This window comes from Diadema antillarum, unplaced genomic scaffold, assembly GCF_040938485.1.
Source record: "Diadema antillarum isolate AM-2024a unplaced genomic scaffold, OU_Dant_1.0 seq00001512_RagTag, whole genome shotgun sequence".
In the NCBI taxonomy this organism is placed as follows: domain Eukaryota; kingdom Metazoa; phylum Echinodermata; class Echinoidea; order Diadematoida; family Diadematidae; genus Diadema; species Diadema antillarum.
The window spans coordinates 366,770-378,047 of record NW_027272246.1 but is presented as its reverse complement, the minus strand read 5'-3'; the positions used below and the strand labels follow the sequence as shown (position 1 = coordinate 378,047).

At 36.0% G+C, this 11,278-nt stretch overlaps 1 protein-coding gene across 1 annotated transcript in view; it reads left to right on the top strand.

The window, feature by feature from the left end:
* LOC139710250 (importin-5-like) overlaps nucleotides 1-10,123 on the top strand; it is a gene marked incomplete at its 5' end in the record, with an annotated part of 36,588 nt that extends 26,465 nt beyond the window's left edge. Inside the window, 2 exons of the mRNA XM_071622180.1 lie at nucleotides 6,825-6,966; nucleotides 7,860-10,123. Of these exons, the coding sequence (XP_071478281.1) occupies nucleotides 6,825-6,966; nucleotides 7,860-7,952 (235 nt within the window). The remainder of the gene's footprint in view (nucleotides 1-6,824; nucleotides 6,967-7,859) is intronic.
* Between the last annotated feature and the right edge of the window lie 1,155 nt (nucleotides 10,124-11,278).

Sequence of the window (11,278 nt, the reverse complement as noted above, 5' to 3'; positions counted from 1 at the left end):
AAGTCGCGGAGGGTTTACGAATTCTATCGCGAGGGTTTTGCCTTTCTATCACGAGGGTTTTGCCTTTCTATCACTTACACGAAAACCCTAGGGCAAGATAGACGGGACTACACCTTGTCACGTGATATACTTTTGACCAATCAGTGATACGAATCTCACTTATGAGGTATATAACAGAAAATATTGCCCAAACTGAAAGCATATTGCCCGAGTCGAAGACGAGGGCAATATGTTTTCAGTGCGGGCAATATTTATCTGGTACCTCCCGAAAGAAAGGCCAGTCAATATCATAATTATTACCTATCCCCCTAGGTAAATTAACAAAATATGTAAATACGGCTATACACAGATCAAGCCACATTTGACTACCTGTAGACCATCAACATGTTGATTGATTGCAAAATTGTTCATCAATGTATATCATTCAACTGCAACTTCAAAGATACATGTATATGGTCAGTTTTACGGTAAAGGGTGTAACTTTCAATTTTTAGCCTTTTGGCCCACCCTGAACACATAGATTTACAGATCTCAAAGATTTTTTCCCATGTGAGTCACCTTATGAGTAGCCACCTTGGGTAGCATAATCAGGTCCAGGTATTGATGCGTTTTGTTTTGACAGTCACATATGTACCCTAAAAATGACTATTTTGTTGCATTGAAATTTATATAACATTTTTGAAATGTTAATAATTTTCTACAGCAACTGCAGAGATCTAATTTTTTATGTTAAAAGCATAGTTGTATGGTCAATTGAAATGACCAAATTAGTTTGGTTTGTATCTGGCCCTTTATTTTAGAATACTATGACTTCAAATTTGAGGTTTCGGAGGCTTCATTTTCCGTTAACAATTGTTTACAAACTTTGATGGACAGTAATGATCAGTGGATGTGTTTTGGTTACTTTCTTTTATGCTGAAAATAGTAAGGTACAGCTAAACTTTAGACTTACATCAAAGTTTACTTGATTCTAGGGCTATTTGAAATTTTGTGATAATTTTATTCCATCAAGTGAAATTTCCGTTAGCAGTTTTGAAGCCTCCGAAACAAAGTGTTTAGTCAAATAATATGAATATAGATAAGAGAAGCAACCTAATCTATATGTCAAAATGTAGGATATGGGGCCCTAACCTAATAGACCAAAAATAGTTAAGATCCGCCAAACTCTCTGAAAATAGGAGACAATACAAATTTTCCGTTAACACATGAAGCCTCCGAGACGCATTGAAGCCTCCGAAACAGCAAAAACATCTAATTTGACATTTTTGATAAATTCTTTGAGTGTCTGCCCCAAATTATGCCATGAAATCATCAACAGCCATGGACAGACAACAAAAATAATAAAAACATTATGATACTGCAATAATTTTTTGAGCTAATACACTTTATAGAGAAAAAGTGGTTTCGGAGGCTTCAAAAGGATGTTAACACTGCATTTTTGTGATTTTCTCTGGACAAAATCAAATTAGATTTATTGTTCACCCACCCAATGATCGCTTATGACATATCTAAAGATATTTAATCACATTCAGTTTTCTGGCTGCTTTGTTTACTCACCAATATAGATTTACTATACGATTTACCTATTTTTCTTAAACAGTGCAGACATGTCACACATAACTCACCTTTTCACTCAGCAATAAGATATTAGCAGATGAGGATGTTGCCCCACAAATATGTTTAAACAGAGTATATCAACTAAAAAAGACACAATTTACCCATCACTTTCTACATAACATACATGATTTTCATAAAAACATACGGCATACCAAATTAATTTTCCAGATGTTTCGGAGGCTTCATTTTATGTTAACATCATGTAAATGGAATGTTTTGATTACAAGTTTGTAATTCTAAGTCTATCAAATAACTGTTTGGACTGAATGAGACTTAATGATTCCTCAAGCAAGGTGTAGATAGTTGTTTAAATGTATGAAAAGCATTTATTTTGTAGGTTTCCTTTTGAAACAATGGAACAGGCTAGATATTGTGAGTAATGAAAGTGACTTCCAGCTTGCGTGCATGCCCACATCATGCAACAGTAGTGCAACAAAGCAAGTAGTTGTGGATACATCAATGTTCTTAATAAAGTTGGATAACTCATTTTTACTCTTGAGAGAAGTTGAAGTGTTGTGACCATATTTGCATCACTCTTTTGACTGGTTAGACTTCGTTAATGAAGACCAAACAATTACTTGATTATTTAGTTTTAAATACACTATTTTTTAAAGAACTGAACACTATTCCTGTCCTGAAGATTCAAGGACTTTAATAGATGGTTATTCAAGAGGGAAGCATACACTTAACTAAGAAATATATTAGTTTTGAATTTAAGGTTGTATCTTTTATGCATGATCAAGAGCAAATGGTGGGAAATACTTTTTGGATTTTTACACTTTCGACTCACTATCATCTGAGTGTAATAGTTTCGAAGCACAATCTTTTACATGTCCATTTATAACCCGTTGACAGATCAATTCCATTGTTACTCACATGGCATTTGTTTTTGCCATACTAAAATCTTGACTTTTTCAGCTTTCCATTTCTTAACAAGTTCTTTGGCTTTCATTTCCAATACTTATTTGGAGGAAAGTAATTAATCAATAAATTTGTGATTGGATTTGAAAATAGCTAACATCTTGCAGATTATCATTTCTGTGGTGTGACTTGGATCACAGGGTACTGTTTTGGAATTTTGACATTTGATTACTTCATTCAGACAGGTTTTCATGTCAATCTGTATGTCAGATTTGATGCATGCTAGGTGCAACACAATCTTGATACTATACCCTATTTTCTATACTTTATCATGCTGGCAGTGACCACTTGACTATTTTTGATTAAACAAAATGTAACTTGTGTTACGAAACATCTCTTCGCATACATGTGTGAGACTCTTTGACATATTTGCGGATGTAGTTCTCAGTGCAGTACATGGACAGTAATGGTTGGGATAGGATTGTTTATAAATGATATATAGACCTCTACTTATAAATAGCCTGTTGCCATGGGGTACATGTAGTTTACATGGGTGGGTGACTGGAGAAGTTATGTTCATGAACAACAATATTGAAATGATTGAAATCTTTATAATCTGTTTAGTCCTGGCTTTTCTGGAAAAAGTTACAAGCCCCTAACTATTTTGAAATTCAAAGAGTTAAAACTGTAGTCTTTGGGTTTATATACTATTTAAAACAAACTTGTGGGTTTCTAACAAACTTAAATACTTAAACACATTTGCTGCTTTTTAATTTTTTGCTAAAAAGGTTGTCATTTTTAGAAACAGTAAAAGTTCTGCTAGCAATTTCTCAATGCGTACCTTCAAAAGCAGGCCTCCTAGCTGTCACAGGAGTCACACAAACTGGTATTTTATAAAATAACTATAAAAAAAGAAGCCTTTGACGAATTAAAAAAAAAATAAAATGATATATGAAACAAGGGTGACTTGTATACCACAGAAAAAGAAAGTAAAATTCTAACTATCATATATTATAGGGAACTATACATTTGGTCAACATTTTTTTTTTATTCAAATTCATACACAGTCATGGGTAGGGTAGGGGTACATTTATCTTTTCAACAGGCGATTCAAAAAGATGAATGGGATCTTGACCGTTTCAATTTCTATTGAGCTCCATGATAATATCACCAATATATTGATTATAATTCCAACTCCATTTTGATGATGACAGTTTGATGATGACCCTTACATGGAATGGCTGATCGGTGTTTAAGATTGCTGTTCTATGACCATGATCACTGCATTTGATAGCTATAGTAGGGGATATCAGGCATGGTCCATATGCAAAAGAATGTTTTATATAAAGCCTTTTTTCCCCCTTTCTATATTTTACAATGCTATGTTGTAATCTAACCGTCATGCCATCACATAGTCTATTTTCTATCCCTTTCTCATCAACAGTTGAAATTGATTTCACATGTATATAAAACAATTATGATGGGTGGTTTATGTCAATATACATCCCACAAACTGCACTTATAAAGCAAGCAAACATAATCTTTGCATTAAGTCTATAGCTACAGTTCCAACTCATTGAAAGTAATTCTTACTGCATTATGATGAAAAGTTTGACAAATGCATACAGCTGTACATGTGTGTAGCCTAATCATGTTCTGCATTGCCAAAGTCATGGATATGCAAATACAGTGTATGTATACAACTGAGCATAAAAATTTAAAATATTTTTCTTTGTCTCTTAACATATATGTTGGAAAGTCTTTTTTCTGCATACAAATAAATACTATTTTACATGTTACAACATTGTTAGTTATTTGGAAACAATCAGCTGCATTAATGTACTTCATATCACCTTAAAATGGACCATTTTTGCATGTTAACAGTCATGATGAAGCCTCCGAAACATGCGTTGCTGCTACACACTTGTAACTTTAAGCCGCAAAAAAAAAAAAAAAAAAAAAAAATGTTCCTAATCAGTGTACTTTTATTGCTACTGTTGCAGTTTCCTTTAGAATCATATTGCCTCATGTAATGTCATAAATTCGAACTGAGCATTGCTCAAAGTGTACACAGTTTGTTATTCACTTTTGTGGAAGCCAATTTCCTTATAATAATAAGTACAATTTGTATGAAGGGTAAACATTATGCACTGCCATAAAATGTACATCTGTATACTGTTATTCACATTTTATTGATGCCCTGTTGTTATTCTAGCATGTAGTGATAGTTGCTTACTGTAGTTTTATCATTTTAAGTGAATACAGGACTAGATCTTTGTGTTAGCAGTTTTGAAGCCTCCGAAACACACTAGTTTGTTAACTGAAGCCTCCGAAACTCACAAGTCTGAAAATTTCAACTTTGTCAAAAATAATCGAATTTCTTTGGGATTTGGGTTGATAGATGTTTGTTACCAAGAGATAATTTAGGGCTATGTTTAGAGTGGCTCTTGCTTCTAGAACATTCTTTTAACTTAAAAATAGTTTGTCAGGTACCATTTTTACCTTGGAATTTGACGTTCACATCCAAATAATTGCAAGAGCGAATATCTGTTGGGGGAAAAGTGTTTTGATATTTCAAATATATGTTCACAGCAAATGAAAAGTTGCATTACAGCCACCATTTATCTTCATTTGGTTGCTGTGGGTGACCAAAACATTCTTGTTGTTTTTACCTAAATTTATCTAAAATTCCATAAAAGTCACTTCATTTTTCATATTTAGCCTAAGAATTAAGCTCTGGAATGACAAAATATTGAAAATATAGACATTCCTATATAAAATAAAGGCAAAAATAAAAGTGGAAACACAACTTTAATTTTTGACCCTTGCCACATCAAAGTTACACCCTTTACTGTAAAACTGACCATATAGTAGTAACAGGCAAACTTCAAACTTCTGAACGTTCTTACACTTTATTTTTACTTCTCTGTTTAAAGTTTGAGAGTTGTAAAACTGATGGTCACTGTGCAATCACTGATCACGAATGGACTAGTCATTGCCTAGTGCTGCTGTAAGTGGTCGACCTTGTACGAGTTGATTTATCAGCGTTCTTCTGCGGTGCGTGCAACTGACACCCTGAACGTCCTGGAATGTTTTCTTTTCGTGGTCGATCGGAATGTTTACGTTTAAGCAGGGAGGTGGGGAGAGAGATTCCACTCTTTCTCTTCCCACCTCCCCAAACAGGAAGATTGCACTGTTTGCTCATACTGTTACAGTTACGCAGCGACGTGGCGAAAAGCATATTGACCGCTGACCTTTAACCCTGCAAACTAACAACTCCTGACCTTTAACCCTGCAAAATAACAACCGGAATTGCCTCGCAAAACTCCCTCGTATAGGTAATAATTATCACTAGCCCTGAACCTAGGGGTGGAGTGAAGGTTTATATTCTTCCAGTGTCTATGCTAATATACTCCGGTGGTCTACAGAACTAGTTTCTCACTTTTGTAGTGTTGTTATGTGTCCATCTTCAGTCTACATTATGATCTGCTGTCTCATCCTATTTTGCATGTTTCTTATAAGTGCATAAATTTCCCATTGGCTTGAAAAGTGTATTCGTGACCCACCACAACAAAAGGATCCTAAAGTTGCTGACGGTTGAGCCGAGAAAATCGAGTTTGAAGTCGGATCATCAAAATCGGTCAAAACAATCAAATTTCTGTTTTTGGAATAATTTTGTAGTCTATGTATCGTCTATCATCTGCTGAAATTTCAAAGCTAAATGATCAATGGAAAGGCAAGAAATTAGCGTTTTTCTGGGCCACAATTTTCCGACTTTCAATGGAACAGAAACTTGTCCGAAGATTTGGATGTAGCGCTGCAGCTAGACTCTGCCCCTATGAATGAGGGAGTGATCTTATTGGTCAGTGCGTGGCATCCTGGTTACTAATTGGTTGTGAGTAAACTTGAATGAACACCGCAGAGGTTGCTAGGAACATACGTACTGTCTTGCCTCCTCTCAATCATGATGGCGTCAGAGGGAAAACTTTTGAAAGCCATTTTCTCGAAATGCTGACTTCCTAAACCTTTCGACATGCGCTAATAAATTCATTGATGTCTCCGCAACCGAGTATTTTTAGGAGTCATGTTATTTATGAAAATAAAGTGGAGGAGTAAGGGAATAAGGTCATGTCATTTTCAGAAAATCGTCCTCTCCCGACTTTCGGATCTTTTTGTTGAAGGGGATCACATTTTTAGTTTGATCATGAAGTCCAGGAAATGTGCTCAAGAGGTCATTGAAAGTCCTTGAATGTGGAATGCCCAAAACTTGTATGAACCTAACTAAGAGGCTGCTGTTACTAGTATTTATGTGTGTTCTCTTTGCTTCCTATGTCATTTAATTCAAGAAATAATGCCATCATTTTGGGAGCAAACAACTCCAACCTCCCCAACATCCTAGCCGTCATCGCAGAGGCCTTCGCTCGGGAGGCACTGAGCGAGAGCGAGGAGGTCTTCCGGAGGTGTAGCGGCATTGTCCGTGAGGTGCAGGTAAGTGACACTAGCAAGTGACACTAGCAGACGGGATGTTGTTGATGGGAGAAGAGGAAAAAGAAAAAAGAGCAAGAAGCCCAGTTTTATTTTAGTTGTGTATTTGCAATTTATGATATTCATTGCCACTTGATACTGTTATCGACATGCTCAGAAGCAGCCAAGTACTACCAGGTCTTAAATAAAAAAAATGGTGTGAAATTCAATGTTGTATCTTCAGTAATAAATGATTATGTCAATGATATTGGCAGGGCCCTGTGGTATCGCAGTAGCAACACTGCAGAGGCTATCCTGGATAAAAAAAAGACCATATTACAAATATCATTATTATTATTTTGAATAGTCAAGACTTCATGAAAATATATTCTGGAAAAAGTCTTAAGTATTGTTGTTCATTGCACTCTTCAATCTCCTTAATCTTTCTGACTTAACATAGTTATATGCCTGCCTATTATATTGTAATCCCATACATTCATACATAATCAGTTGCATAACTGAAATTGCCCTCTGTTCTGTGTCATATCAGAGTTGTTCTTTTCAGCTCACCTTAGATGTAAACTTGATAATAATGATGCTAATTCTTAGTTCTTCGCTATGAATGGAAAGTTGAAAGAGTCATGAATCACACCATTCCTACCTTAAGTTCTCAGCCATTGAATGAAGTCATTGAATGTCCCATTCAATGAACTTAGCCTTTGCCACATGTGCTGGTCCAAGAAAGCACATATTTTGATGGCTAAATATCGTGATAAGGAGTGAAATGTGAGTAGGTGATAGCACCAGAGGCTCGCCTTCTCTGGATGAGTTGAGTTATATCTCCGTCACGTCCATCTGCCATCTTGTCATTATGTCTTTCTCACACCCTCCTACATTATTATCGCCTTTTTTCGCAGAGCAACGCCGAACTCTGGTCGCTGTGTTTACCCCACCTCACGGAGGAGCACCAAGAAGCTCTTGTCTCCGCGCTTCAGATGACAGCCTCGTAAATTCATCAATGAGGGCGTCCCCATCTCCTGTGGAACACAAAAAAAAAATCAAAAAAAAAAAATCAATCTTTGTCAAGCGTGTGCGTGGGTGGCTGTCCAGGTTTTTTTTTTTTTTTTTTTTTGTAAATCCTGAGAACTGAGAAATTCTCCGGGACGCATGTTTTGCCGTGGATCGACGGGAGATGCTAGAACTGCCGGATGCCAGAAGGAAGCTGGATATACTCCGGATCCTCTGTGATTAGACAAGACACTTTCTGTGCTCTGCAGACGTGACAAGTTCAGTGGTGATCGTGCTATGTGGGAGAGAAATCAAACAGCAACATTTTACCTTTGCACAATGTAGGGACCTGTACGCTAACATCTACCGTTTTTTGCAGTAATGTTGAAACATCGCTTCGCCATGTTTACAGAGTGACTTTTAGTAATGAACACCATATCACTGTCAGTAAATGTACAGCACTAGGAAAATATATCAAACCAAACTGCAGTTTGGTGATCAGGAAAATATGGGTTTGAGGTATGCAAAGTTTAACATTGTTATTAATTTTTTATTTAAACATTTACTAATCCTTAAATGATTGATACATGAATGACCATGTAATATTGTATTATACATGAGGTCATATGCAGTACATGTGGTTTGTTTTGTTTTTTCTTTAAAGCAAAATCTTTTCGCTTCTAACGTATCAATTTTTCATGGCTTCATCTTCAGTCAGTATTTTTTGCTTCAATGGATCTCGTAATATATGGCAAAATTAAGATTAAAAAAGGATAAGAAGGCATTATGTACAGTCCTGAAGCCCAACAAGGAAGAAAAGAATAAATATTCTAACCATTCAGGGATTTAAGACCTCATAGGGTCTTTGTTGAGGGGAAGAAAAAAATCAGAGAAAATGTTGCAATAAGTTCATCATTATGCAGTGTATTCTGGCCAACTGTGATGTGATGAAATGATTGAATGTGTATGCTTTATCTATGCCACAGTGAAGTTTTGAGCAAATCAGCTGTGATGTTTAGATGCAGTAGAGCGTGTTGGGGACTGGCCATATACTTAATAACATAATGGTTGCTGTAAAATGCAAGGGGAATGTGATTTATAAAAACCAAAAGGTTTCCGGCATCAAAGCATTCCTCGACTTTGAATCAAATCCAGACATAAGTGCAGCAGGGATATCAAACTTTCAAGTTATGAAGAAAAAATAAGATTTCATACTTTTTCAGCCAAGTCTTGGTACTTTTTGGCAGCTTTATTGTCCCCTATACATTTCAAGGCATCACAATGAAAAATGGTCATAGTAGATGATTAATAGTTCACTAAAGTTAGCGATAATTTGTATTTGTTCATTTCAAAGTGCATATTTAGGGTGCATATTAAGTTTCCAACAACTCATGTGATCAGGGGACTTGAGTTTAATTAGGATTTGTTTTTCATATATCACATTAAAATAGATATCACTGGGAAAAAATTAAAATCCTAAAAATGCAGTTTGAAACATAGAAACTGATCATAAATGTAGATGAAATGATACATAAATAAGTTGATATGATAAGGGTTATATTTGAATCAGGGCTAGAACCGTAGGTTAAGCCCATGATGGATAAAACAGTAGAAATATGTTGCAATATGTTGCACCAAAGAGTCGAGTTACATGCACTCTTAACACATTAAATTGGCTAACTTACCAACTTGTTAGGTTTTCTATTCATGGAAAAATAATAACAAAAGACTTGGCGACCGACAATCAGTGCTTTGTATTGCTGTAAGTTTAAAGAGGTGAGTAGAATAATGTTTCAAGTTTATTGATATTTTTCCATCTCCCTGAAGACTTCACGCATCAAGCTCTTTAACTCAGCAGTTCCTTCTGAAGACATGGTCCTTCAAATCAAGTTTTAGCGTACATCAGCTTACTGTTGTTTCAGGCATGCCTTAGGGGAGCTTCCAGTTTGTTAGGAACAACCACTGCTAGAAAAGTAAGCGCAGAAGTGTCATGTGCTACCGGCCAGTTCTTATTACTTTATACATAATGAAAAGGAAACGTGTTGCCGGAGTATTAGAAGTTACATGAACTCTCAAATTTGTCAGTGTTGGAAATCAGGGTGCCACTTCGTAGAAACGTTGGCATCATGTTGCTCAGTGACTACCATGTATCACTCATCAAAAAATATTATCTTGTAATACTTTTTTTTTTGGGGGGGGGGGTGGTTGCACTTTTTTACTTTTCTGGATGAGGAAAACATATAGAAACAATTTACGCACTCGCAAAATTTTGGCAGCCAGATCAGGCAACCAAAACATAAATCTTTCATAATGGTGACCCAACACCTATTTCTGGTGGCCCCAGGCAACTGCTGATGTTGAGCCTTGGTTATGTACCTCACTGTTGTATGAGAAAAATTTGCTGTTTATGTCTGCAAAATACATGCTTCCACTGCTTGTGTAATCCTGGCCCTGCTGGTTTGATTTGCAGCAATCAAAAAAAGGATGGAACATTCTGGGCCATGTCTTATAAAACTTGTGATAGAAATCAATCAATCGCAAATCTCTTGAAAGCTGCAATCAAACGCAACCTGTGATTGATTGATTGCAGTTTTCCGTCTTAATTTCAATCATAACTTTTTTATAAGATGGATTTGCATTCAATCGTAAAGTTGCAATTGATTTGAATCAATCACAGGTCTTTATAAGACGGGGCCCTGGTAATTTTGCATAGACTGCATGATGTGCATTATTTGTAAACTTACCAGAACAGAAGAGTTCTGGGGTGTCCTGATGCAGCAAATTTGTTTCAGCGTAACAGACAGTGTGTCATTCTTCTTGAAAATTATTAAAACTTTGCCTGTGCTATCTTTCTATTTGTTTAATGCGTGTTTCCGGGACTGAAGTCCTATCTGTTATGTATGCGCAAAGAGATGCAAATATGTTTGAATTGTTTTAATCGTCTGCAATGACTGGGACCCTTAGGAGTGAATATTTACTTTGTGATGTATTATGATATATAAGGCATGCTTGCATGTTCTAGTTATTTGAATATTTGCAGTTAACTCATTTAGAATGGAAGACTTTGTAGTACTCCCTATTGTTTTTGTTGTTCTTGTTGGGCTGCCTTTGTTATTGTGTGAATAGCATTTATTTTCACTGGATGAAGTACCCAGTTCAGTTATTGTGATGAGTAACATGAACTAATATTTATGATACTGTCAACATAAACACATTTCCTTTTGCCGTGTAGATGTATACAGAATTTGGGTTGACTTGGTTGAACTTAAGTCTGTTTATGGGCAGACAGGAACCTTGTGACCATGCCCAGTAAGTATGGAATAGGTAT